The following is a 23,101-nucleotide window of genomic DNA, read 5'->3' as shown; positions in this document are numbered from 1 at the left end:
CTGAAAATCAATACAAAAAGTGTACCCCACAGAATTAGCAATTGATATAGTAATTTTATTTTAACATTCTGACACTTTACTTGATGTCATTCCCGTAGGTTAAATTCTGAAACAGAACATTAAGCCAAGCTGCCCTGCCTAGCAACGGGTCTCACCACAAATTCCGATGCGTTGCAGAAAAAAAAGTAGAACTAAAGATAACAATGTGTTTATTAATACACATATCCTGTAAACTGACTCGTTCCACATCATTTCGATTAAAGAATGGCTCAAATGATATGTGGAACACAAAATTAACTAGCTTGGAAGTTACTATCGAAATGTAACGTTACAGAAATCATCTTATAACTAGAGGAACATCCTCGTGAGACATATAGTATCACAGACGTCGGAAACAAAACGAAGCAGACACGAACCAGAAGCGGGGAATGCAGAGGACAGAATATCTTGGTCACTGCAGTCTTCGTATGCTTCCTGCGGACTCCTTTGGTCAGTCAGCTTTTCCTCCGAAGTAAAGTTTATAAACATATCTTCGTCAGGCAGCCAAAGGCTGTAGCATGCTTTAGCAAACGAGAACCTCAGCGCACAGTGTCTTTGCACCGCGCCAGCGACGTGTTGCGTATAAGTAAATGATTTGAAAGACATTGTTTGACGTACCCACATTTTGTGATATTTATACTGACGAATTTTGTAAACAGTTTTCTGAAACCGATAAACGATACATTCACCACTAAAGCTGTTTAATTTGGTTACTGACGAGGGTGAATACGAGGTTGTGCAGAAATGAAACCAGTACGTCACCAAGATATGATCACTTGAAGAACTAAAACAGATTTGATTTGAGGATTCATTTCCAGAGTCTCTAATTATTGATCAAATGAGGGAATTGAAAAAAAAAAGCACAAAATCGGAAGATATTGGAATGATCCATCTTAGACTGGTGCGATACGGCGGACTTACAAAACGTAAGTACTGAACAGTTGATGTAAGGTAAGATTGTTGTCCTGCCTTTACTGCTGAATGGATGAGAAAGCTGGACCTTAATCTATGACTAACGAAGGCAAGTTCAAACCCTCAAAACGACATTTGCGTATTTGATAGCGTAAGTACAACGACGAAAATTCAGCCTTCAGATGGGAAGTAGAGCCAGTTGCATACAATACAAATACGAAATATACCATACAGATGACGTCAAACGAACAACAGCTGTTAGAATTTGTGGTGTCACCGCCAGACACCACACTTACTAGGTGGTAGCCTTTAAATCGGCCGCGGTCCATTAGTATACGTCGGACCGCGTGTCGCCACTGTCAGTGATAGCAGACCGAGCACCACCACACGGCAGGTCTAGAGAGACTTACTAGCATTCGCCCCAGTTGTACAGCCGACTTAGCCAGAGATGGATCACTGACAACTACGCTCTCATTTGCCGAGACGATAGTTAGCATAGCCTTCAGCTACGTCATTTGCTACGACCTAGCAAGGCGCCAGAGCATTTGATATTGAGATTATAACATGTACCGTCAAGAGCGATGTACACCAGTTGTGGATTAAAGTTAAGTATCATATCAACTACGTACTTTATTTGCTACTATTAATTCCCTTAACTGTTCCAGACCTCGCGCCAGTCAGCGTGTAATTAAACGCGTGCATTTCGGCCTCCTCTAGCAACACAGTGTTGGCTCTTCTGCCAACACTTCAGAATTACTGAGATGACATTGAAGTATAACCGAAAGAAAAACCAAAGACGCACATTAGAAATATGGCGTAAGCAAACTAGAATTGGAACAGGGGACTGGGTGTAATCCTTGAAGGTGATGATGCGTTTCGATATGGTCTCAAACAGATTCATTCCTCACATGATCTATCGGTGAAACACCCTCCTAAAAATCACATATGGATGGCTGAACACTGTTTCTATAGTTAGAAATCATGATCAATGGTCATTGCCAATAGAGGTCCACAGGTTGTGCCATGACTCTGTGAAATTTTACATCTCTCTCCTCGCTTTATTTTTCAGTTATATCACAGTCTTTTTCCACATGTAGTTAGCAAATTATGCAGTCGAAAAGAGGCTATTATTGTAGATAATTGATCTCGCTTGGAAGGATTCACTTTGTTTTAGTAAGTCTCAGACTACAGCTCTATAATTTATATGAGAAATACAGAGGACGCAATCGATAGATGCACTTTCTCTTCACAAATTATCTAAAAGCGTTCGATAACATAAAAAGATAACCTTCGAGAAAGTCCCTTCACTTGTTATAAGTCAGGAGAAATATGTACTCGTATATTAAACTCCAGTTTTTTTGTGAAAGAAAGACCGATGAACTCTTTTGCGTCTTAATAAATATAAGAATGTGAGAACGCGGCACTGCGTCGCGGATTTAATTATCATCGACTTTGAGGATGCTGTTGGACCATAGCTGGAATAAGTGCATGAGAGCAATTGAGCAATCTATATTTACGAGAAAAATTATGTATGCTTTAGATTTCAAATAATTATCACTGCGAATAACTGACTTTCTCCTGGTAGTTTCATTTCTGCAGAAAAATCATGTAGGATTTGTGCACTCATCTCGACATAAACTCTCTTCACCCCCGAGCAACTTCCGACTATACACAGTGTATCAAATGATATTTCATGTACTTTCAGAATAAGAACCCAAATATGTCCAAAGCTAGTTCGAGGATAAGAAATATTATCAACACGCATTCAAATAGCCACAATTGTTCGTCTCTGTGTATGCTCTGCTATGGATTAAAAACGACTTTCATCACGTCTACAGTTTGCTAACCCGCTCTATCCATAAGCAGAATTTTCTATTGACAAGATCACAGTCTGTCATATCCTTTCAGGTCATGAAATATTGGCGTAGCAGTCTGTCCGAAGTGAGTTCAACGTCTCCATGCAACGAATGAATTTTACTGCGTATGTGGAACGTAAAAATCTCGCGAGTGAAAGGGCCGCGTGTTCTGCGAGTAACGCAACAGAGAGATGCGTGGTTCGCAGAGCGCGCCCGCTCTGTCGTTAGACACGCCAGCAGGTTCCTTTTCCTGTCGAGATGGATACACGCAGGCAGTCGCGCCTCGAGTATGACCAGGAAATCTGTCCACAGGAGCCGAGAAGCAGTCGTGCAACTTGCGATTTCTTCGTTCGTGCGGAGACGCAGGAAGTGGACGTGAAAGTGAAAACGTACCGACTAATGGGCGAAAGCGCACCTATGTTCTTGCCTAACCTGATGAGTTTCAATTAGCTTTCCCAGGCTCCGCATGAGGACGAATGTGGTTATTTCCAGTGGTTTAAGTAATAAGAAGATGAAGGATTACGTGCGGTAGCTTTCCTAGTTGGTACAGAGCTACGTGCTGTGGAGCCAAACACTCTCCATTTTAATATTCCTCCGAACAGCGCGTTTGAAGCTACATAATAAATTTCCTGTTATATAGGAACACAGCTTTTAGCGTTGGTTCTGGAATTAAATGTTTTCGAACTTTTTCTGTCGTGTTAGGCATGAATGATCAATGCAGTTTGGTCTTTCAAGCTCCTGACGACTACCTGTATCGTTGTTGTCAAGAGCTGATTATCGAAATTGACTATGAGATGGTGTTTTACGCATACATCACTGCCGAATGACGTAGTGCTAAATTCGTGCAGAGGTGCAAGTAGATTAATTTATATTTGATACCAGTGATAATGTCAAAGCATGCGGTGAAGAGACGCTTATAGCGCCATCGATTCCGAAGGAAAGCAAACAAATGGAAGTATTTGTCTGTAGCTTCTATGCTCTTCCGAGAGCTGCTAACTGTAGAGCCCCAGTCCCTGGTAAAGTCTTCGTTGGACATGCTGATGTCAGCATCATCGTCGGCTATAGTACTCCAGTATATCGGTGCGTGGGGTAAGGTTTTATGTCTCAGTAACATAATAGTGTAGTATTCCGAAAGGACAGTTACGATGAACAAGAGCGTAAGCTGCTGCTAAGAAACGAAAATATTTGTGTGTGATACTGCAGCAGTTGATCTGTTCACAGCGGTTTGATATTTCCCATAATATGCTTGATTATGTTCTATATTTTTCCACGTGTACTACATATTTTCAATGAATAATAACGGCTCAGCGTGGCTCGCCACCTAAGAAAGTACTGTAAGTACCAAACTACATTTCAAAAGTGACAAATAAAAACACCTACAGACGTCCTTATTTTATTTTATTTTGTCGCTAGAAGTTTCAACGCTTGTCTGTCATCTTCAGGTTTGTTGACGCGGTACAGGTTGATATGATCACCACGCATAACACATCAGTTTCCAGCACTCCAACCATCAACGGACAACTCACTGAAGCGCTGAAACTGGTAGCGACAAAATAAAATAAAATCATAAGGACGGCTGTAGGTGTTTTTATTTGTCACGGTAGTAAACGGCCGTCGACCCAGAGACCTCTTGCTAAAAGGATGGATATACAAAAACATTTCAAAATGTTTGGGGGCCTAAGATCTTTTCTCGGATTCCACGTAGGTCCTCATAAGCAGACTGGGCTGTAATTGATGACATGTGTAGTTATTTATGTTTTACGCATCAAGTTCGTATCAGAATTCTAAAACAACAAGGTTAGGTGTCTCATTAATGTCAGGCTTCATCATTCTACCTAAGAAATTCCAGTTGACATCGCGGGTCTTTCTATAACTGTAAGGTCATAGTTGCAGGAAACCTAGGAGATACCATTACTATCTGCATGAGCAGCGGTCTGCGACTGTCCATGAGACTGTCGTGTAAGGGAGAGTCTCGTCGTTGAGAGAGTGTAGGAGGATACAGAATTCATATTTAGTGTGATGAATGGCACCTTGCTCTAAGTGTAGAAAATGTAAGTTTAAGCAGGTGAGGATGGAAAACAGTTCGCTAATTTTCGAATACAGTGTCAGTGGTGTGTGCTGCCTGACAGTCACAGCACGTCAGGTCAGTAGTAAGTAAGGCAGATCACCGACTTCAGTCTATGGGAAGAATTCTAGGAAAGTGTAACTCGTGCATAACGGAGACCGAATATAGAACACTAGTGTAACCCATTCTTGAGTACTGCTCAGTTTTTTGGACCCCACTAAGTCGCATTAAAGGAAGAAACTGAAGAAATTGAGAGGCGAATTGCCGCTAGATTCGATCACCACACGAGTATTACCAAAATGCTCCATGAACTCAGCTGTAAATATGTCGAGGGAAGATGACATTCCTATCGCGAAACACTACTGAGAAAGTTTAGAGAACTGGCATTTGAAGCTAACTGCAGAACGATTCTGTTATGGGTAGCCTTCATTTCGCGTAAGGACCACGAAGATAAGGCGCGAGAAATTACGGCTCGTAAGAAGTAATTATAGATAGTCGTTTTTCCCTCGCTCTGTTTTCGAGTGGAGCAGAGAGAAAAGACTAGTAGCGGAACAAGATGCTTGCGGGGCATTTGTGTGGTCGTAGATGTAGATGCATCGTTCTATTGCAGCAGTGGTGGAACAAACGTTCAGGCTCTTGAGTGCTCCTGAGGTCTTTTAATATTTGCTCTCTCTATTCTTCATAACGATTGCACAACTGAAGATTTATTTATAATGTCTACTGAACAGCGAGGTCATAAGGAACGGCGCACTCGCTTAATCGGACAATGATCGGAAGATAAATCGAACTTTGTCTTATTTATGAATTCATCTGATTTTTTGTACGAAAAAGCTGAGAAATAGAAATCAGTTAACAGACAGAGATTATAAGCCGGCCGGTGTGGCCGAGCGGTTCTAGGAGCTGCAGTCTGGAACCGCGGGACCGTTACGGTTGCAGGTTCGAATCCTGCCTTGGGCATGGATGTGTGTGATGTGCTTAGGTTAGTTAGGTTTAAGTAGTTCTAAGTTCTAGGGGACTGATGACCTCAGATGTTAAGTCCCATAGTGCATGGAGCCATTTGAACCATTTGAACAGGGATTATAAACCGCAGTCCTAATCCAGTGTGTCTGCTACTGTGCAGCTTCGTTGAATGCAAGTTTCCAGGCGCTTCATTGAGATGATTTGTTATGGAAAGAAAGGAGAAGTTAACATTACAGCAAATAAAGCTAAAAAACTGTAAATGGCGTCCATTATCTCACGCTGCTAGCTCACACGCTCTGTGTTGTGTTGACAATTATGCGATGTACCGTTTAAGAAAATATCGCTACACTACACAACGAAATTACTGCCTTGTTGCACGTGGTTACGAGACTATTTGACAAACAATCAGACGACATATAGCGTCTTAATGTGTTGAAATACTTAGAAAATTAGAAAGTGCCATATCTATATGACACACGAACTGCCAGCAGTAAAATATCCCAACTGGCTTTCAAAAGAAAAAGTGCGCGAAGACGATAATTTGCCTCTTGGCTCTATTCCACCACGCAAGTTGCTGTCGGAACGTGGGACGCTCGACTTTCGAAAAAGCTGCCAGTAGAAAGTTAGCAGCTGAACATGTTTAGCCCAGTTCTTACCATATACCAGATACCGAAACACAAAAAATGTAGGCCAGTGACGAAAAGAAATGCGATATCTCAGCTTTTCCCAGAGTGATTGATTAATAGTTTGCTTCCAGGTATTCTGCAGAATTGTTGTTTCCATTTTATAGACAACGTTCCGAGGACCCAACGAGTGTCGTCTTCAAGTGCTGCGAGTTTTACTGTTTGGAGTAAAGGCAGAGAGTACACATAAAAGCAAAACTCGCAGTACCTGAAGACGGTGGCTCGGCGTGTCCTCGGAATGTTGTCTATAAAACGGAAACAACAACTCGGCAGAATACCCGGAAACACACTATTAACGAAAATAAAGCTATCATTTACGATTTTCTGCTGCAGTTTACGTAGCGCGAATGAAAATATCCTAAATTCCTAAATCGAAGTGCTCGGTTGAAGGAATCTTTGTCGGCGCTAGAAACAGTATTAAAAAAAGAGAGATAAGGGCAGTGAATTAATTTCGAGACGTAAGACGGCGCCTGGAGATGCCTCCAGCACAGCCAGCTCTGGAATGCGAGCTCGCCGGCTGGAGTTCCTCAGGGGGGCTGGCGCGCCCAGAGTGTAACAGGCGCACTTCCGCGCTGGAACGGATTCCAGGAGCTCGCCCGCCCGTGGAGAACTCCGACGCCCTTCCGGAGACGGCCTTTAGGCGCCGCTGCCCCAGCCGCGGGCGCGCAGAGTGCAAAAAACGAGCCACCTTCTGGCGTCTGATTACGGATGAGTTGCTACTGACTTTTCGTAGACAGCAGGTACTGCGAACATTTTTCACGGACACCGTGTCTGTTAAACTGCAGTCTCTTATTTCCATCAGTAACTCCAGTAGCCTCAAGATCGCAACACCACATCACCTAATAACACCTTTCGTTTTGGTATAGACATCCCAGATCATTAATTCTATAAACTCATGAGTAACGACGTGCGCAGATGAGGGTTGAGATCCGGATACGCAGATACCATTTCCGTACCGCCAGTCCTTTTACCCGCAACCACATCTGTGAACAAAATCTTTCTCATCGCTTTAACCTGTTCGGTTCGCGCCTGCTCTGTAGGTGGCATTGCCACTGAAGAATATTTTCGCCTGCCGAAGAGAGGATCTTGTAATTTACGTATTACTGACAAAGACGTAAAGATTGATCACGATCACATTTTAGTACAATGCACCCTGTTCCTGATGCGTTCAGTACGTCGCAACTTTTGTCGCAGTTAGTGAAATAGATTTGAGAGATTTTCAACGGAACAATTTCGCAAGACTCATAAGATAACTGAAGTTGGGTTAGAAATTTTCGTCACATTCAGTCACATACAGCGTGCGATGCGGGAGCTTGCTTATTTGAAACGTGCGTCACACAGCGGCCGTCACGCCTCGTGTGTGGGGTTCAGTACGTTGCAAATTTTGTCGCAGTTAATGAAACAGATTTGAGAAATTTTCAACGGAACAATTTCGCAAGACTCATAAGATAAGTGAAGTTGGGTTAGAAATTTTTGCCACATTCAGTCACATACAGCGTGCGATGCGGGAGCTTGCTTATTTGAAACGTGCGTCACACAGCGGCCGTCACGCCTCGTGTGTGGGGTTCAGCTCATTGAGAGCAAAAGGCGGGACCTAACGTTATTTTAAAGGGTAGTTTAGTGGGGATCCTATAGTGGACGAGAGAGGAGCGTTCGCCATGGCGACATATTTTTCCAATGGCCGTTCGGTCATCGCAACCAAGAGTGCATTCAGGGAGCAGTTTAGTAGCAGTATCTGAAACTGGTAGCCAAATAAAATGAGTCTGGAAACTATACGACTGCAAAGTGTTTGTTTTGACATCTTTCTATCTATGTGGTACAGCAGTACTTTTTTTTCACGTCCTACCTTCCTCGATGCTCCTCCTTCTTTAGTACCCCTGCCGAAGGAAAACCGCGGTCACTATCAAACGACTAACAACGTTTGATAAGATCACTAAATTCATTTCCGGGCAGCAGCAAGCGTTGAGCAAATATACCAACTTGACCTAATTCCTGTCCGCCCCCGGTAGCTGAGTGGTCAGCGCGACTGAATGTCAATCCTGCGGGCCCGAGTTCCATTCCCGGATGGGTCGGAGATTTTCTCCACTCAGGGACTGGGTGTTGTGTTTTCCTAACCACCATCATTTCATCCTCATCGACGCGCAAGTCGCCGAAGTGGCGTCAAATCGAAAGACTTGCACTTGGTGAACGGTTTACCCGACGGGAGGTCCTAGTCACACGACGCTTACAGTTTCACCAATCTCCTCGCTGTGGCTCGTAATGCACTGCCAGAGACCTTCGACCAATGCCATACGAAAGCTGTGGCCGCCGTGCAAATCATATAGTATGATAAAAACCCTCCAGTACATCGTCAAATACTTAAAAGGTAGTTTGTAAAGATTTTTGATGAAGTTACTTTACAATGAAATATGGACCTATACAGTACAGAATCAACAGTCCCAAGCGTGCATCTGTGCTCATCGCTTATCATTCCATACAGTTGCAGGAACGCTGCAAGTTGAAACCCTAAACATGTAACAAGATCGCATTGGCTGTTGAATTGTGGTATGCGCTGGTCCACGCTGTTGAGAGGGTAAGGGTACGCCGAAAATCGCATTTAGACGTTTCATCAAGACTACTCGCCATGCTAGCGAACAGGGTACGCTTCAGGTAGAAGGTAGAGTTATTCTGATGTGGGGGATATTAACGTGGAGAAAATGAAGGCACTAATATGTCTGCTATCGTTTCTCTGCGACGTGATTTCCTGTCAGGAAGGTCGCAGTTCGTAGTAATAGACGGCAAATCATCGAGTAAAACTGAAGTGATATCAGGTGTTCCCCAGGGAAGCGTCCTGGGACCTCTGTTGTTCCTGATCTATATAAATGACCTGGGTGACAATCTGAGCAGTTCTCTTAGGCTGTTCGCAGATGATGCTGTAATTTACCGTCTAGTAAGGTCATCCGAAGACCAGTATCAGTTGCAAAGCGATTTAGAAAAGATTGCTGTATGGTGTGGCAGGTGGCAGTTGACGCTAAATAACGAAAAGCGTGAGGTGATCCACAAGAGTTCCAAAAGAAATCCGTTGGAATTCGATTACTCGATAAATTGTAAAATTCTCAGGGCTGTCAATTCAACTAAGTACCTGGGTGGTAAAATTACGAACAACTTCAGTTGGAAAGACCACATAGATAACATTGTTGGGAAGGCGAGCCAAAGGTTGCGTTTCATTGGCAGGACACTTAGAAGATGCAACAAGTCCACTAAAGAGACAGCTTACACTACACTCGTTCGTCCTCTGTTAGAATATTGCTGCGCGGTGTGGGATCCTTACCAGGTGGGATTGACGGAGGACATCGAAAGGGTGCAAAAAAGGGCAGCTCGTTTTGTATTATCACGTAATAGGGGAGAGAGTGTGGCAGATACGATACGCGAGTTGGGATGGAAGTCATTAAAGCAAAGACGTTTTTCGTCGCGGCGAGATCTATTTACGAAATTTCAGTCACCAACTTTCTCTTCCGAATGCGAAGATATTTTGTTGAGCCCAACCTACATAGGTAGGAATGATCATCAAAATAAAATAAGAGAAATCAGAGCTCGAACAGAAAGGTTTAGGTGTTTGTTTTTCCCGCGCGCTGTTAGGGAGTGGAATGGTAGAGAGATAGTATGATTGTGGTTCGATGAACCCTCTGCCAAGCACTTAAATGTGAATTGCAGAGTAATCATGTAGATGTAGATGTACGATCATGTGCGTCCATTTGTTCCTCTGATAGTCTAATAGTACCACACAGATGAACAGCAGGACAATACCCTAGCCAACCATCTTTGAATTTCATATTTTCGTGCTGTGTTAAGGAACATTCCACGGACGTGATGGTCTCCAAGTTAGCAGACCTGCCTCCCGCGGAACACAACTGGCACCACGCGAGACGTCCGTAGCTCTAGCAAGATGAAATATGAAACGGATCGAATGTGATCTCGTTACTAAGTTAACGTGAAAGGAATATGATGATGAACTATTATAAAGCTGTCGAATGAATTGTGAGGAGAAGGAAAGGGAAGGACTAAATGTGAACTTGTTGCAATAGTTATCGCTTTGTAACGAAGACGTGAGTCACTCCACATGGGTAATAAAGCTCTTTGCAATCATTTCCCATCTTTCGTTAATCCCTTATGTTACAAACCATCCCAATTCCGCCTACGAATACGCATTGTCGCCCATTTTGAAATAAGTCGGTTGCTTAACGCAGAGGCCAGCATTATTAATTGGTGCTACAATTGCGTAAAATGCAGCCAAGTTTCGTATTCGCATTTTCTGGATTTCACCATTTGTGTGGCGAATAATTAACCGTCACAATTACCCCGTGTTACTTTATTTAATGACAGATTAATTATCACGGTCGGCGTATTAATTTCATGGAAAAGGACGTAAATTTTATATCCAGTTAGATAATTCACATTATTTTAACGAGTTCGCTGGAACATTTTAGTGCTGTAAGCTTGTATGGCGTGTAGGTGTTGAGTATTCACTGCTCAAAGGAAAGTGATTAGAATAATGTGTGGGATTCATAGTCGCACATCTTGTAGGCATCTTTTTAAAACGTTAGGAATTCTTACAACATCCTAACAGTACATTTACTCACTAATGCAATTTGTTCTCAACATCATGGACCAGTTTAAAAACAACAGCGACATTCTTGATTATAATACCAGAAAAAAGAAAGACTTACACTATCCTTTATCCAATCTGTCTTTGGCACAGAAAGGGGTAAAATATGCTTCTATAAAAAATTTTGACAACTTACCAGATGAGATAAAGTGTCTGACATACAGCAGTAATAGCTTCAAAAATAAATTGAAATCATATCTCCTTGAAAACTCCTTCTATACCATAGATGAATTCTTGAATAGGAATAAATAAATCTATAAATGTAGTATATGCATGTTGTGCCATTTAAGGGAATGGGGTAAGTAATAGAAAAATTAATCTTTAACATTGTACTGTAATACACATATATTAAAAAATATTCATTCATATGTGCATTTCTTGTGCACTTGACACGTTCCACATCATAACGGCTGCTGTACAGTGCGTGTGATCATTGGAACACGCAACCAACTAACTAACTAACTCATAATGTTTCGTACGATTCGCGGTCAAGTCGTACGATACACACATGTAAATAAGCTTCTTCATTTCATTATCACTTTGCAGAATTAAAAGTGTAGTTGTTATAATCTCCAGTTCGAAGGCTTATTTGGTGCAGCTCTCAACGCTAGGCTGTCCTCTTCATTTCTGCATAGTTGCAGCACCTCACATCCAGCTGAACACCCATACTCTAGGCAAGCCTTGACATCCCTCTACAGTTTTTACCCCCTTACACTTCACCAAATTAGTTATTCTTTGACGCCTCAGGATATATCCTGTTAACCGTTCTCTTATTTTAGTCAAGATGTTCCATAAATTTCTTTTTTCTCCCAATTCGAATCAGAATACATTCATTAGTTATCTCCTCTACCCTCCTGAAGACTATCCTTCAAAAGCTAGACAAATATCTTCAGTATAGACTTTCTAAAGCATTAAATGTTAAAAAGGGCTTTTGGGTGAAATTCCAGTCTGCATTTTATTAGTCTCTACTTCAGCCATCGTCAGCTCATTTTGCTGCCGAAAAAGCAAAACCCATCTACTGCTTTTACCGTCATATTTCCTCATCTAATTTCTTCATCGTCATCTGATTTAATTTGACTACGTTCCACTACAATTGTTTTTGTTTTTAGATATTATTAAGTTTCTTATGGTGTTGCAACATTCTCTTAAATAACCAACGAAAGAAATTTACTTGGGAACATCTTCCAACGGAAGTTGCCCCTTCGGACCTTTCTGTACCGTAAAAATATATCGTACCGAGAGATGTGGCGCATTTATTAAGACACTGGGTTTGTGTTCTGGAGGAAGAGTAGGGTGAAATTCGCATCACTATATTTGTAATATGTGTTATGAATTTGTTCATACTTGTCATGTTCTGGTTGAGTGTATCAGTGAGCACATTACTTTTCGCTAAATATTTATTTCAGTCAGTGCCGTTGATGCCCACCAAAAAAGTTTAGTAAAAATACTAGTTTCGAATGTGTAATCATTATCAGCAGCTCAAAAATATGTCTTAATCGATGGCTGCGTCAGAACATTCTAGTAGTTAAAATTTCGGTAAGGTTACTCTTACTAACATGATTAAGAGTAAATGTAATGGGCTTTCATCTCTCTTGTTGTGCAGGTCTATCACATGATTTGTGATTGAAACTATTTAAATGAAAAAAATAAGGAGAATTCGATATTGACATAACAGATTATGGTGACTTCAAGATGTCAGGCCCTGAAGTACTTTCCTGTTTCAGTAGTTTGCCTTTAGTCTGAGTATCGTCAGAGATTTTATAACCCATTTTAGTTTCAAATTTTGCTTGAATAAGTTGGACGATTGCATGTGACTGAAAATTCGTCAGAATGAGTCCAATTTTAACACAATTTGAGTTTCCACTTTCTTCCATCCTCCGCTACCATGAATCCTGCAGAGCTGTGCATAAATCCGTAAGAGTATGAGGGGGTGGAGATCTCTTCTGAACAGCACGTTGCAAGGCGTCCCAGATATGCTCAATAGTGTTATGTCAGGTAAGTTTGGTGGCAAACGGAGTTCTTTAAACTTAGAAGAGTGTTCCTGGAGCCACTCGGTAAAAATTCTGGACTTGTTGGTGTCGGATTGTCCTGCTGGAATTGCCCAAGTCCGTCGGAAGGCACACTGGACATGAATGGATGTAGGTGATCAGACAGGATGCTTACGTACGTGTCACCTGTCAGAGTCGTATGTAGACGTATCAGGGATACTATGTCACTCCAGCTGTGCAGGCCCACACCATTACAGAGTCTCCACTAGGTTGAATAGTCCCTTGCTGACATGCAGGGTCCATGGATTCATGAGGTTGTCTCCTTATCCGTACATGTCCATCCGTTCGATATAATCTGAAACGAGACTCGTCCGACCAGACAACATGCTTTCAGTCATCGACCGTCCGATGTCGGCATTGAAGGGCCGGGGCGAGGCGTAAAGCTTTGTGTCGTGCAGTCATCGAGGACACAGAAGACATCCCATGTCGATGATGTTTCGCCGATTGGTTGGCACGCTGACAGCTGTTGATGTCTAGCACTGAAATCTGCAGTAATTTGCGGAAGGCTTGCACTTCTGACTCGTTGAACGATTCTCTTCAGTCGTCGTTGGTCCCGTTCTTGCAGGCTCTCTTTCCGACCGCAGCAATGGCGGAGATTTGATGTTTTACCGGATTCCTGATATTCACGGTACAATTGTGAAATGGTCGTACGGGAAAATCACCACTTCATCGCTACCTCGGAGATGCTGTGTCCCATCGCTCGTGCGCCGACTATAACACCACGTTCAAACTCAGTTAAATCTTGATAACTTGCCATTCTCGCTGTAGCAACCGATCTAGCTATTCCGCCAGACACTTGTTATCTTATATAGGAGTTGCCGACCGCAGCACAGTATTCTGCCTGTTTACAACTCTCTGTATTTGGATACACCTGCATATATATGTATAACTAAATCTAGTACGTTAGTGACTAACGAAAGAAACACACACAAACAGAATCTACATAAATGATTCACGCTGTCCTGCGCCTAAACGGGAAACTGCTTCTTAATGTTCCTGTGCGACTATTTTTCGTGTGTAGATGGAACAAGCTTGGGCGCACATTTTATGTATTGACTATGTAATGTATTTTACAGCTAACGGCGGTGACGCATGATAGCCACAAGTCTAGTATTGTCATAACAGCTGTTATATACGCGCTGTTTAACTGCTGCTGCTATAAAAATGAAAGGGACGAATAGAGATCAGTGAAAGAAGTACATAATCCATATCCCCAGTACGACGTATTACGACTGAATACGTGAATACCTCATCCAAGGATCCGAACTGCAGATGCGCACTTGAAGACAAACAAATCACAACAAGTGTGCCACGTGGCGACCGTTCAATGGAGGCGGCCTTTAGCACGTCCCCTCATCGATGTCCGTAAACGTTCACAAGTCATGTGAGTTTTCTGACTGCATTCACAACCATCCACAGAGCGTTGCCGGAGCTCGATACTCTCAACAGGGCTGTCTTACATCAGAGCCTTTAAATATTCGCGCACGCAAAATATTCAACGGATTCAAGTCGGGTGACCAGGAAGTGCACTGTAGTGCCGAGCTACGGTCGATAAAGTGGTTGTGGAAAAGCTGTTTACCAGCACTGGTAATAAAATCAGACGAGAGCAGTTTGTCACTTTGTAATGATTCAAATGGCTCTCAGCAGTATGGGACTTAAACACCTGAGGTCATCAGCCCCCTAGAACTAAGAACCACTTATACCTAACTAACCTAAGGACATCACACACGCCGGCCGGTGTGGCCGTGCCGTTCTAGGCGCTTCAGTCTGGAACCGCGGGACCGCTACGGTCGCAGGTTCGAATCCTGCCTCGGGCATGGATGTGTGTGATGTCCTTAGGTTAGTTAGGTTTAAGTAGTTCTAAGTTCTAGGGGACTGATGACCACAGATGTTAAGTCCCATAGTGCTCAGAGCCATTTGAACCATTTGAACATCACACACATCCATGCCCGAGGCAGGATTCGAACCAGCGACCGTATCAGTAGCGTGGTTCCGGACTGAAGAGCCTAGAACCTCTCGGCCACACCGGCGGGCCCTTTGTAATGTATACATCACTTGCAGTGTTTCGAGATGAAGGTAGGCTTCGACGTAAACAGTGTAACATCACTGGTACGACTGCACTTGTGCATATGTGTTATCGGAGATACAGATGGTTTCCAGTCTAAGTCTCTTAGTTTAATTTGCTCGTTTAATTGTACTCTCCCTTTCGTTTGCACCTATATTAATCAAATACCGTGTATTACTTTGAGATACCTAAAAAAGAAAGCAGTTGACGTTTCGTAGAGTTCGAAACGCCTGCTCCGTTGTCCGTCACCTCAGACACAAGTGAAGATCGAACCAGTTTTATTAGTAAAGAATTAGTAGAGATTGAAATGATGGAGAGGTTTTGTGAAGTGGTTCCATGAACCCTCTGCCAGGCACTTAATTGTGATTTGCAGAGTATCCACAAGGATATAGATGTAGCTCTTCGCGGTTGAAATGTGTTTCAAATACTTACGAGCTGTGCGGAACAACCTTTCTCCACGGCAGGGGTGAGCCAACGGTGTTTCCCGTGCCGCCCGGTGACCCAGTGCTGGAAGCCGCTAGCTAGGCAGACGAAGCCGTAGCGTGACGAAGATGGCCGCGCGTGTCACAGAGGACCGCTCCAGGCGCTGCCGGCACCTGCGGCTTGAAAAACCTCGAGCAGCAGCGACTAAACCACCTGCCAGCACTGTATTTCGCTTAACGTCAGCCTACGTTTCTCATGTGTCCATAACGGAAGAGGCGACGTGTAGAGACGACCATAAATAACATGGCCGCTTTGCAGAAACAAATTTAAACGGACGCAAAATCTCCAAGATTGGCAACCTGTTGCAGAAGCTCGAAATTTAGTGCGAACAATAATGCGAGGTGTTTATAATAGTTTCCACAACGAAACTTTGTCTCGAAACCTGGCAAGAAATCCCAGGAGATTCTGCTCGTATACATAGTATGCTAGCGGCGAGACACAATCAATGCCTTCTCTGCGCGATAGCAGTGGAAATATTATCGGCAACAGTGCTGCGAAAGCAGAGTTACTAAACACAGCCTTCCGAAATGCCTTCACGAAAGAAGACGAAGTAAATATTCCAGAATTCGAATCAAGAATAGCTGCCAACATGAGTAACGTAGACGCAGATACGAGGTGCATTCAAGTTCTAAGGCCTCCGATTTTTTTTCTCTGGACTGGAAAGAGATAGAAGCATGCGCATTGTTTTAAAATGAGGCCGCGTTCATTGTCAATACGTCCCAGAGATGGCAGCACCGTACGGCAGATGGAATTTTACTGCCAGCGGCGAGAATGAGAACTGTTTTAAATACTTAAAATGGCGACGTTTTCCATACTTGAACAGCGTGCAATCATTCGTTTTCTGAATTTGCGTGATGTGAAACCAATTGAAATTCATCGACAGTTGAAGGAGACATGTGGTGATGGAGTTATGGATGTGTCGAAAGTGCGTTCGTGGGTGCGACAGTTTAATGAAGGCAGAACATCGTGTGACAACAAACCGAAACAACCTCGGGCTCGCACAAGCCGGCCTGACGACACGATCGAGAAAGTGGAGAGAATTGTTTTGGGGGATCGCCGAATGACTGTTGAACAGATCGCCTCCAGAGTTGGCATTTCTGTGGGTTCTGTGCACACAATCCTGCATGACGACCTGAAAATGCGAAAAGTGTCATCCAGGTGGGTGCCACGAATGCTGACGGACGACCACACGGCTGTCCGTGTGGCATGTTGCCAAGCAATGTTGACGCGCAACGACAGCATGAATGGGACTTTCTTTTCGTCGGTTGTGACAATGGATGAGACGTGGATGCCATTTTTCAATCCAGAGACAAAGCGCCAGTCAGCTCAGTGGAAGCACACAGATTCACCGCCACCAAAAACTTTCGGGTAACCGCCAGTGCTGAAAAAATGATGGTGTCCATGTTCTGGGACAGCGAGTGCGTAATCCTTACCCATTGCGTTCCAAAGGGCACTACGGTAACAAGTGCATCCTACGAAAATTCCTTCCTGCACTGCAACAGAAACGTCCGGGAAGGGCAGCGCGTGTGCTGTTTCACCAAGACAATGCACCCGCATATCGAGCTAACGTTACGCAACAGTGTCTTCGTGATAACAACTTTGAAGTGATTCCTCATGCTCCCTACTCACCTGACCTGGCTCCTAGTGACTTTTGGCTTTTTCCAACAATGAAAGACACTCTCCGTGGCCGCACATTCACCAGCCGTGCTGCTATTGCCTCAGCGATTTTCCAGTGGTCAAAACAGACTCCTAAAGAAGCCTTCGCCGCTGCCATGGAATCATGGCGTCAGCGTTGTGAAAAATGTGTACGTCTGCAGGGCGATTACGTCTAGAAGTAACGCCGGTTTCATCGATTTCGGGTGAGTAGTTAATTAGAAAAAAATCGGAGGCCTTAGAACTCGAATGCACCTCGTATCCTCGGAGTAGTGAAGCAGCTTAAGTCATTTAAAGAAAGCAAATCTTCCGGTCCACACTCTGTACCACTTAGGGACAGAAGACGTGATAATTGCTTGGGGAGACAGAACTCTAGCTTGGGTGTGTCCTACTTGGGTTGGTGTAACTTTTGTGCTGCGACATTTGCGATGCAGGGACGTGCGTTATTGTGAACGTGGAGCGCCATCCAAGAACGGTGGTTTTCGAGAGACGTGCTGCCTCATAGATATCCTCCATTCTTCGATGCATTTCTACCGGTGTTTGTCCTTCGAGCGCTAAGATAAAATTATCAGCGTGTTGGTTCTGTTTGGATGTATTTAGTAATAACGTCGCTATACTTTACGTTTCCGCATTTACTGCACGCACGTCGGAAAGACACAAATGCCGCACTAATCCCTTGCCTACATTTAGGACCTTATAAAGCCAAATCGAAGTCGCGTTACGTTGCAAATATACTACAGCAACGCCCTCAAACGGAAACTTATTGATCGGCCCGTATACGTCCGGAGAAACGATCATCGTAATAAAATAAGGGAAATGAGAAACATTTAAGTGTTCGTTTTTTCCACACTTTGGTAGAGAAATGGTCTGACGGTGGTTCGAAAAACCCTCTGCCAGGCACTTATGAGTTGCAGGGTAATCATTTAGATGTAGATGTAAATGAATTCCTGTAATTTTCTATTCCATTCAGCATTATCTAGTTTCATTTTTACTACAAGGCGGGAAGTCACCATGTATGTGCTATAGAGATCGAAACCCTCCGCTGTATATACTGACCAATCAACTACAAGTGTAATAAGACAGTCTGGTGGCGGTTTGGTGGTAGCAAGCTTTCTGTTATGGCAGATTACCAACTCAAAGTAGTGCTTACTGAGTGAACTGTCCACGTCTTTCTACCATATGCGACGAATTACGGGGAGATATGTTTGACTTCAGCATTTCGTAGACATAAAGTGGAGTTACCTGTCCTGAAACGATCGTGTAACTGTATCACTATATAAGTACGGATATTACTACACACGAGTTGTCGAAAATGTGTGATTTATTTAACACGTCATGTGAGCGGTGTGCTGACCACATGGCTCTCCAGTCGTAGACAAACATTGCCTTAAGGAAGAGAGCGACACGACGGCGGTCAACAGCCTCTGACCGTCAGGGCAGGGTTGCATAGTTAATTTTGAACTAAACAAAGCTACTTTTTATTTTGTTGGCTGACAAGTTTCGAGCGTGAGCCACATTCTCAAGCTACCTAGGGCAGAGAGTATAAAACGAGTGGATGGATGGAATATGGATAATGGAAGTATTGCTCCTGCGAACCTAGTTCAGCAAGGTTCGCAGGAGAGCTTCTGTAAAGTTTGGAAGGTAGGAGAGGAGGTACTGGCGGAAGTAAAGCTGTGAGAAGGGGGCGTGGGTCGTGCTCGGGTAGCTCAGTTGGTAGAGCACTTGCCCGCGAAAGGCAAAGGTCCCGAGTTCGAGTCTCGGTCCGGCACACAGTTTTAATCTGCCAGGAAGTTTCATAAACCTATATGGTTCGACAGAGTAGGAAGACCTAAGAGAAGACGGAAAGTATGAAATTTACAACAGGGTGAAGGGTCTGGTGCAAGAAGTTGATGTTGATGATGATGATGATGTTGGTGATGTTGATGTTGATAGTGATGATGATGTTGGTGATGTTGATGTTGATAGTGATGATGATAATGATGAAGAAGATGACGATGATGGTAATGATGATGCCCAAATGAGGCTAATTGGCGAAGCCAGACAACTATACCCGATCTTGCGACTAAACTGGAAAAATCTTGTCTAAGGAGCGTCACAGCTACCATTGACATCCCAATGTATTCCTATTAATAGTACTAGTAGTCGTGATAGTTTTATTGTTCCGTGGATTACTTTCACACTGATATGTCATAGTGTTACTATTTAATATGAATAAAACGGGCATTTAGAGATATATATTTAGTCTGATAAATAGGGGGGGGGGGGAGGGGAAGTAATGTTTCAATTCTCATGCCGTATCATATCTTTCTTTCCTGGAAATTCACGGGATATTGTGTCAGTGTCCTTATCAAATGATCTCAAGCTTCTCATTTATGTTACATATCGATTACATAGAAATCAACAGATTACTACTGTTCCATACGTTCGATCCATGCCTTTTGAAAAAAATTCGCGCCTAGCGCAATCCGGCTTTGGGAAGAATTCGTTCCGACGACGCAGTGCCTCACCCGGCCGTCGTCCTTTGTTACTCTGACATTCTGGCGAGAATTATGCTGACTCACCGCCTGGGAGCTGTCTGCAGCAAATTAGAGGTGAGGAAAATGAAATAATCTTCAGCCCAGTGCCCAATTCGCATCGTCCAAGCTGCTTAGTTCCCTGCGTATGAAATATGCATTTCGTGTACTGTCACCTAATTACCGAAAATGTACCAGCCAACGTAGCAGAGGCTAAAGCCGATGACAAGGATGGTATCGTAAAAACGTGAGCGTCTGCATGATTAACGAACATAAAAATGTCTGTTACGTGAATGAATTCAACTGTGAGATCCATCAAGGCAGAGAATATGACAACATTAAAAAAGAAAAGATCGTCACGTTTTCTGGGCGTGTGACCGAGTGTAGCTGCCAAATAACGATTTACCATTTAAACTGCTTTTCGTTACTCACTCCCTTAAAATCATAGATGCTATCCGATATGCTGCGTATCCTGGCGCTGTCAGAATAGACAGAGAAATTAGACTCAAACACAAAAAATTGTGAAAGGAGGACATTTTTGTCTGTGCCGTGTGCCACATCATTTCAGCTGATTCATACTCTATGATGTGATGGACGTAATATTCTGGTACCTACAAGTCTATTCTCCATTCTACGAGAAGATCCCTGACAACTGAAAGTACTGTTCCCAGCTTTTCAACTGCAAATCGTAAAAGGCTGCCGTCAGTACCGAATGAGAATCACAGTGTTCAACAACTGTGACAACAATGAGGTGCTGGTTAGTACCGTACACAAAATCATGTAACGTGAACCGTCGTGCTAAAAGTGCAGAAGACGCGAAAATCCCCCTTTCAGTGACGCACTATCAATCACGAAATTATACAGATATGTAGGACATAGAAATTAAACGAACAAAACTCGTACAGATCACCCTTTCAAGCCACTGAGATGAGTTATTCCTCGCAATACATGTTTCGGAAGCTATGTATCTTCCGGTGTGCTTAGATGTTTAGATAAAACAGACATGAAGGGTACCTACAGTCGTAACATTGCTTACTCATAGTCTCCATGTACGGAGTAGGAAAAGTCTAAACGTTCCTTTCATTATAGAATGACGTGCGTTCTCACTTTTCGATGCATTTCTACGACATCTACAGAACTCCAGAGATAAACCGTGGTACTTGGGGGAAAAAGGTAGGAACTGAACGTCATGTATCGTGAATTATAAGCAAAAACTTATTCCTCTGACGATGAAACTCCTTTTAGGCATCAGATGAGCTATTTTTGCACCGTTCTTTTAGTTTTTGTTACAAGCAAAGAAAAGATGAATTTAGACTATTATTTAGACGCCCTTGTCGTGACTCATGTAGCCGGCATTGTTATTTTAAAATATTCGTAATCGTATATCACATTTTGCGTTTCCTTCTTCATTTCAACTGTCTATTTTAAGAAGAGAGCTGTTGTTAGTTAGCGATAAGCTCTCTAAATTACGCGATACTAGAATACTCATATTCTGAGTTCTATACATGGAAGAACATTTGCGATAGCTTATTTTAGAAAGCAGTTAAACCAGTTTCACTGAAGTACCCTACAGCTCTTTAGAAATCACTCATACAGAGATCATGAAAATAATGCAGAAGTGAAAAACGAATTATAAGCACATGTAAACATGTGATGCATAATACGCCATAACCCAATAGAGTACTCGTCGAAGGCAGTAAACCGCTTTAGCGAGCTAGGTCGTACTGAAGCAATACAGTGTACTCGCATTTGGGAAAATTAGGGTTCAAATCTCCGTCCCGCCATCTATATTTAGGTATCCTGTGGTGGCCTCCATCACTAATGGTAAATGTCGGGATAGTTCCTTTGAATGGCGCTCTGCCGAGTTCCTTTTTTCATTCTTCTACAATCCAAAATCCGTCTTTGGCTTTGAACGATAGACACTAATATTCCTTTGAAATTCAAAATACCGTGCTATGGGAAATGTGGAAACCACATGCTAAACACCAAAACAGGAATTAGCAGTCACATTTAAAAGTGAACATTATTACATTCTTGAAAACTTAGGTACTTTTAGATGGAGGTGCAAACGATGTCACACTTTGTGCCCACATCCTGGAACTGCTTCCCTAGTCTGTTTGAAGGCTCATTCATTTGTGGGACAGTTTCAGCACATAATTGTAATTATGTGTTATTAGGTTGGAAGGTCCCTCGTTTGTTTTAACGCAGTTCGTTGCAAGTAACTAAGCTAATAAAGTGTACGAAATAAATAAATATAAAATACATTTCCACAAATTTGCAAAATTTATATTTACATTTTATTTGGCCACGGTTAACCCGTGTATGTCGATGAAAGAAGAAAAAAAATCCTCGTCATTTAATAACGTCCCCGAATTTAATAAAAAAGATGCTATTTTTATTCCACCGAACCGCTTTATAAAGAGACAAATAACACTTCACGGGCAAATTTGCGGACCGAAAACAACTACCTGAAATTTCCAGATTAAAATTCGTTCATGTCGGCTTGTGTACACACATCGAATTTTACGTCACTGTTCCATGGGCAAATGCAGTCCGGTCAACGTTCAGAATTAAAAAGTTTAGCGGCACGGAATACCGGCCTGACCGAAAACCGCATGTGATACTCGTACAACAGGACAGGAATGTTTTAAATTAACGTAGGGATTCATTCTAACAGGCAATAATCCACCGCAATTGCAGACATTTTATCTGACTTTATATTTCGAAACAGTCGACGTAAATAGTGAAAAGCAAAACCCATTATTAATATGTAACTCGCAGTCTCTCTTGCGGCAATTATAGTGACTGATTTGTTTCCAGAATGAATGTTTTACTGTGTAACTGCGTGTAAACAGTCACGAAACTTCCTCTCAGGTTAAAATTTAGTGCCTGACTTGGACTCGAACTAGGACCCTTGTCTTTTCTTGGTCAATATTTTTCGTGTCTAACTTACCGTGCACGACTCACAACTTGAATTCAAACAGTACCTGTTCTCTAGATTAAAAATTCCGTAGAACTTCTCCTACCTCCAAAATGAATTTCTCATCTAGAAGAGGATGAGTTTTTCTTAAATTTTATTTTCACTAGCGCTGATGATAGACATTTTATCGTTGTAGATGTTTGCAATAGGATTATGTCCAATGATATTAAAACTCATCCTTCAGGTTAATCACTTCATT

At 42.7% G+C, this 23,101-nt stretch overlaps 1 protein-coding gene across 1 annotated transcript in view; it reads left to right on the top strand.

Moving 5' to 3' along the window:
- Nucleotides 1-6,991: 6,991 nt before the first annotated feature.
- The window catches only part of LOC124596640, a 178,581-nt gene continuing 162,471 nt past the window's right edge, over nt 6,992-23,101 (top strand). Inside the window, exon 1 of the mRNA XM_047135868.1 lies at nt 6,992-7,255. Coding sequence (XP_046991824.1) covers nt 6,992-7,255 — 264 coding nt within the window. The remainder of the gene's footprint in view (nt 7,256-23,101) is intronic.

The sequence above is a fragment of the Schistocerca americana genome, chromosome 2 (genome assembly GCF_021461395.2).
Source record: "Schistocerca americana isolate TAMUIC-IGC-003095 chromosome 2, iqSchAmer2.1, whole genome shotgun sequence".
Lineage (NCBI taxonomy): Eukaryota > Metazoa > Arthropoda > Insecta > Orthoptera > Acrididae > Schistocerca > Schistocerca americana.
This window is presented reverse-complemented; position numbering and strand designations above follow the sequence as displayed.